Source organism: Grammomys surdaster, unplaced genomic scaffold, assembly GCF_004785775.1.
Source record: "Grammomys surdaster isolate TR1022 unplaced genomic scaffold, NIH_TR_1.0 112639, whole genome shotgun sequence".
Classification (NCBI taxonomy): domain Eukaryota; kingdom Metazoa; phylum Chordata; class Mammalia; order Rodentia; family Muridae; genus Grammomys; species Grammomys surdaster.
In genome coordinates, this window is record NW_021611855.1 from 1 (window position 1) to 5,088 (window position 5,088).

A 5,088-nucleotide genomic window follows, 5' to 3' on the forward strand; every position below is an offset into this window, starting at 1 on the left:
ATCCAAATGGTGAAAAGAGAACTGACTCCTAAAAATTGTCTTCTGAACTCTGCATGCATGTGATAGAACGTGAGTGCCCACACACACACATACATGTACACAATACATAAGTAAATGGTGGGAAAGGGTAAAATGTTTGTCAATAGGCAAGTGACGGTGAAGTTGATGTAAACAGGAGCTGGGGGTGTGAGTAACCACATTGGAGGTGGAGGCACAAGTGTCAGCATTTCAATGTCTTTCAATGAAGCTACCATGACCAAATTGGGGACCAGGAGAGGAAGGGGTGTTGTGTCTGCAATCCTAAGGTCATTATAAGGGACAAGAGCCTCCAGAGTGGACTCACTACTCTATGAGTGTTGTAAGCACAGAGGACTCTTGAGGGTGAAAGACACATTCAAGCTCCTGCCCTTGTTCTTCTCTTTATGTTGGCATCACGACTGTGTACCTTTTGACAGGAGCCCCATGGCTTCTCCTGCTACAGCTTATTGCTCCCCAATTTTACACCAGCACTTATATTGAGTTGGTAAGTAAAAGAGCCAGGGATCATGATGATTCCATATTGGAGATCAGAGATCCTGGCATTCCAGAAGTACTTCAGATGCCATGCTATGTCTGTCCAGAAGACCATGGAAGGAGCAGAAACGCCAGAAGTGGCTTTGCCCTGCCTGCTGGCTATTGGCTTCCTGTGGCTTCTGCCTTATCAGTTCTTCTGCAATAAGAACTTTGCCCCATCCAATCAAATGTCCACACCTTCACCCATAAAAGTACAAATTCCTGCCTGAGCCAAGCAGATCTGTTCTGTTTCCTGCTGTGAGACTCTCACCTTGCAGCAGCACAGGTTTAAGCCTGAGATTCAACCATGCCTTTGGCTAGACTTCCTGACTGGCTGTGTGTTGTAGCCTATGCGCTCCTTCTTCTCCTCCAGCATGTTCATGGTGAGACTATCTTAGTGAGCAGAAGGGACATGGGTCAGAGCTGCTCCGGTTCTGTAGAATCAGAGGCTGATCTTGTGGGATGGAAGGCAACAGGGAAGAAAAAGGAGCTGGTGGAGAATGACAGATGACAGGATGGGGATTGAGTGCTTGCTAATGATGCATAAAGGCACACAAGGGTCAGAGGTGTCTGAGGTTAGCACATACTGAAAAGAGAACAGGGACAGGAGAACCAGCAGGACAGGTCCCTCCTCTGTGTGTGGTTGTACCTAGAAATGCTACTAAACATTGATAATGACAATAATTCCTTCATAATGCCAAGTGGCTCTGAGCCTGTCACTTTGTTGAATATGGAAGAGCCCTGTCAGTTTGCAAGAAGGTCAGAGGACAAGGTATCTGTCCTAGGTGATCCAGAAGCCCTCATTTCCACATCCTACTGCAGAACTGAGACAACCCAGCATACCTTCCAAATGGATCATGGTAATGACAAGGTAGAAATTCCCAAATGTGGTGACAGCTGATGACATCTCTCTACTTACAGGCCAGGACTCAGACAGCCCCATCAGGAACACACACACTGGCCAGGTGAGGGGCAGCTTTGTCCACGTGAAGGACACTAAAGCTGGTGTTCACACCTTCCTGGGAATTCCCTTTGCCAAGCCTCCTGTAGGACCACTGCGCTTTGCACCTCCTGAGGACCCTGAGCCATGGAGTGGTGTAAGGGATGGAACCTCAGAGCCTGCCATGTAAGTTCTGGGACCTAGGGGACTTTAGTCCTGTGCTCTAGGTCACAGTGAAGTGCTTCTGCCACCTCAACTCTATAGCAGTTTTCTGCCTGTGCTGAGGGGCATCTCCAATGCATGTTTCTGAAAAATGTGCTAAGGATTACAGTAGAAAAATGGTGCCGGCCTGCTGGGTCAGAGCTTGTTACCTGTGGTGAGTTAGTTGAAGGTACTGCAGTAAGGAGCAAAGACTGTGCCCATTCTTCACTGTCCCTGTGATCACTCATTGTCCCTGTATCATTGAGTAAGGACAAGTACACATGCTTCCAACTGGAGACTATGTGGAACAAGCAGGTACCTCATTGGCACTTGTAAGTGAACTAAAGAATGTCTCACTACCCTATAAAATGATATTCTCCATTCATTTCTATAGTTGTTTCCTGGGCACATTATCCCATGACCCAAGTATCTTTGTTTTATTTCTGTTGCTGTGATAACATATCCTTAGATAACAAATTAGTGAAGACATATTTTATTATGGATGTCACTTCAAGCATATAATCTACCATAGTTGGGAAATCACAGAGACAGAAGTTTAAGAAAGCTGGTTGCATCGCATTCATAATGAGGAACACAGTTTAAACTTATAGGTATGCCTACTAACCTTCACTTACCTTCGTCATTCTTACACAATCCAGCAGCCCCTTCCTAGGGAATGGTGCCTCCTCCCATAGGCAGATATTCCTATTGCAAAGAACATTATCAAGACAACTTTCCACTGGCATGCTGATCTCCCAACAAGATCAAGACAATCTCTTAGTAAGATTCTTTTCCCAGGTTATTCTATGGTGTGTCAAGTCAACAATCAAATCTAACCACCATGCCAGAATTTAGATTTTATATACAGAAGGATTGAATTTTGGAACGGACAGCATATAATTTTCAGTGAAGCTGTCAGAAGTCTCCATAAAGTAGCCCCCCAGGATATAACTATGTATGCCGAGGCCTCAATGAAAAACTTTATCTCTATTTCCATTTGCACAGGACTGGTGGCCTTTACTGTGGTAGGGATATTAGAGAAGAATTATGTTAGCAAGCAATCATGGAAAGCAGTAGCTATGGGTTCCTAAGAGAAAATTCAGACTAAGATATAGATTTGACCACCACATACCTTGGAATTCCTGCCTTCCATTTTCACTAGGTGTCTGCAGACGGATATGATGAATTCAGATGTTTTGAAGGAGATGAAGGTGACCATGCTTCCCATCCCTATGTCTGAAGACTGCCTGTATCTCAACATCTACACACCAGCCCATACCCATGAGGGCTCTAACCTGCCTGTGAGTGTCAGGCTAAATCCATTGATAACAAATCATTTATTTCTGTGGAGAATGGAAAAGAAAAACGTAATTCTCAGCGCTACTGTAGTTAGAACCTTATTAGTAGTCTTACCTTACTGAGTTCAAGAAGGTCATGTCAGCCCATGGTAAGCTGCTTAAACGTATGTGTGCGCATGCACGTGTGTGTGTGCCTGTGCGTATGTGCATGTGTGACTCAGAGTTCTGGGGCTCTGGGAGGTAAGAGGTTCTAGGTACTAGATTAAACAGGAATTCTATCAGTTGACACACCAACTCAGGATGGTGCACAACGGTTGAATATTGATGTCACCCAAATTTCTATCAGCAAGTTATATGCTAGGGGGATCTGAAGCCCATTCATATTAGCAATCAGGAAAGTCACTTAGGAAGACACTCCACTTTTTCTTCTATTTTGATGGGTCTGGGAATAACAATGACTTTAATTTAGATCTGGAGTCTAATCAATGCTGAGATTTTCTTTTGGGAAAACAGGAATGGAAACATGTTCACAGGCCTAAAGCACCTCATCTGTGGCTCACTTCCTGAGATCCTGAGGAGATCTGTTTGTAGGTCGACCTACACAGAACAAAGCAGTTGATAACCTAGTGGGAAGTCTAGATGAGTTTGGGATGTGTGTGGGCCTCCTGGCATATGAGTTGCTGTCTCCAGGTGATGGTGTGGATCCACGGTGGTGCACTGGTTCTAGGATGGGCTTCTATGATTGATGCATCCACGCTGGCAGCTACTGAGGAAATAGTAATTGTCTCCATCCAGTATCGCTTGGGTATCCTTGGTTTCTTCAGGTGAGCCTGGGACTGGGCTGGGTAATGGGGACTAAGTAGTACATGGGCAGCCATGCAATTCTTCTTCCTGCTACTTCTCAGCACTGGAGACCAGCATGCCAGAGGCAACTGGGGATACCTGGACCAAGTGGCTGCCCTACGCTGGGTGCAGAAAAATATCGCTTACTTTGGAGGCAATCCTGACAGGGTCACTATATTTGGTGAATCAGCAGGAGGCACAAGTGTGTCTTCCCATGTTGTGTCCCCAATGTCCCAAGGACTCTTTCATGGAGCCATTATGCAGAGTGGAGTGGCCCTGCTGCCTGGCCTCATCTCTGACACTTCTGAGGGGGTCTACAATGTAAGTGCCCTCAAGAACACCTGCCCCTAAAATGCTACCTCTGTCATTGCCTATGGAGATCTGGTGTTCAGTTAAGGGAATTTTATATATGCTGAGCATGCTATACGACAGCAAATTTCTATCCAGTGGCTTCTGTCATTGACAAAAACACTTATGCATGTATTCTTAATTGGTTTCTTATTGATGTGATAAAGACGATTATCAAAAGCTCCTTGGGGAGGAAAATGTTTCTTTCAGCTCACATCGTATGACCTGTCTTGAGGAAAGTATATACTCAGGCAAGTACCTGGAGGCTAGAACTTAATCAGAGGCAAAAGAACAACACTCTTCCTGGCTTGTTACCTGTGGCTTTCTCAGTTTTCCCTCTTATACAACCCAGAACACCTGCCCATGGATGGCACTGCTACAGTGAGGTGGGCTCTTCTGCATCAGTTATTTCTCATGAAAATGCCCAGATTTTCCTAGGGACTAATCTGGTAGAGGAAATTTTTTCAGCTGAAGTACCTCTTTCCAGATGATCATAGATTGTGTTGAGAAAAAGAAATCTAATAAGAACACATGAATTGCTGGAAAGAACCAGCTGGTAAAAATATTTGCTGTGCAAGTGTGAGGTTCCAAGTTTAAATCTTCTGAATCCATACAAAGCTGATGGTGACAATAAGTGTCAGAAACTCCAGTGTTCCTATGGCAGTATAGAAAACAAAGACAGAAGACTCCGGGGAAGATCATATGCCGGCCAATCTTGTGTACACAAGTGCAAACAAGGGATATCCTGACATGTAACAGCTGAAACTGTTCTCTGACCTTCATGGGCAAAATGTGCTACACCATACCTATTGTCACCCATGAGTAACACACACACACACACACACACACACATGCACAAACACACACAGACACCAAAGTAACAACAAAACAATATGCAGGTAGAAT

The 5,088-nt window shown here is 44.7% G+C and overlaps 1 protein-coding gene across 1 annotated transcript; it reads left to right on the plus strand.

Moving 5' to 3' along the window:
- Positions 1-792: 792 nt before the first annotated feature.
- On the plus strand, positions 793-4,155 carry LOC114635576 (pyrethroid hydrolase Ces2a-like; the record flags this gene model as incomplete). Its single annotated transcript, XM_028784096.1, has 5 exons — positions 793-935; positions 1,474-1,678; positions 2,856-2,994; positions 3,682-3,815; positions 3,897-4,155. Coding segments are annotated over exons 1-5 (813 nt in total), but the record flags the coding sequence as incomplete, so codon positions are not given.
- Between the last annotated feature and the right edge of the window lie 933 nt (positions 4,156-5,088).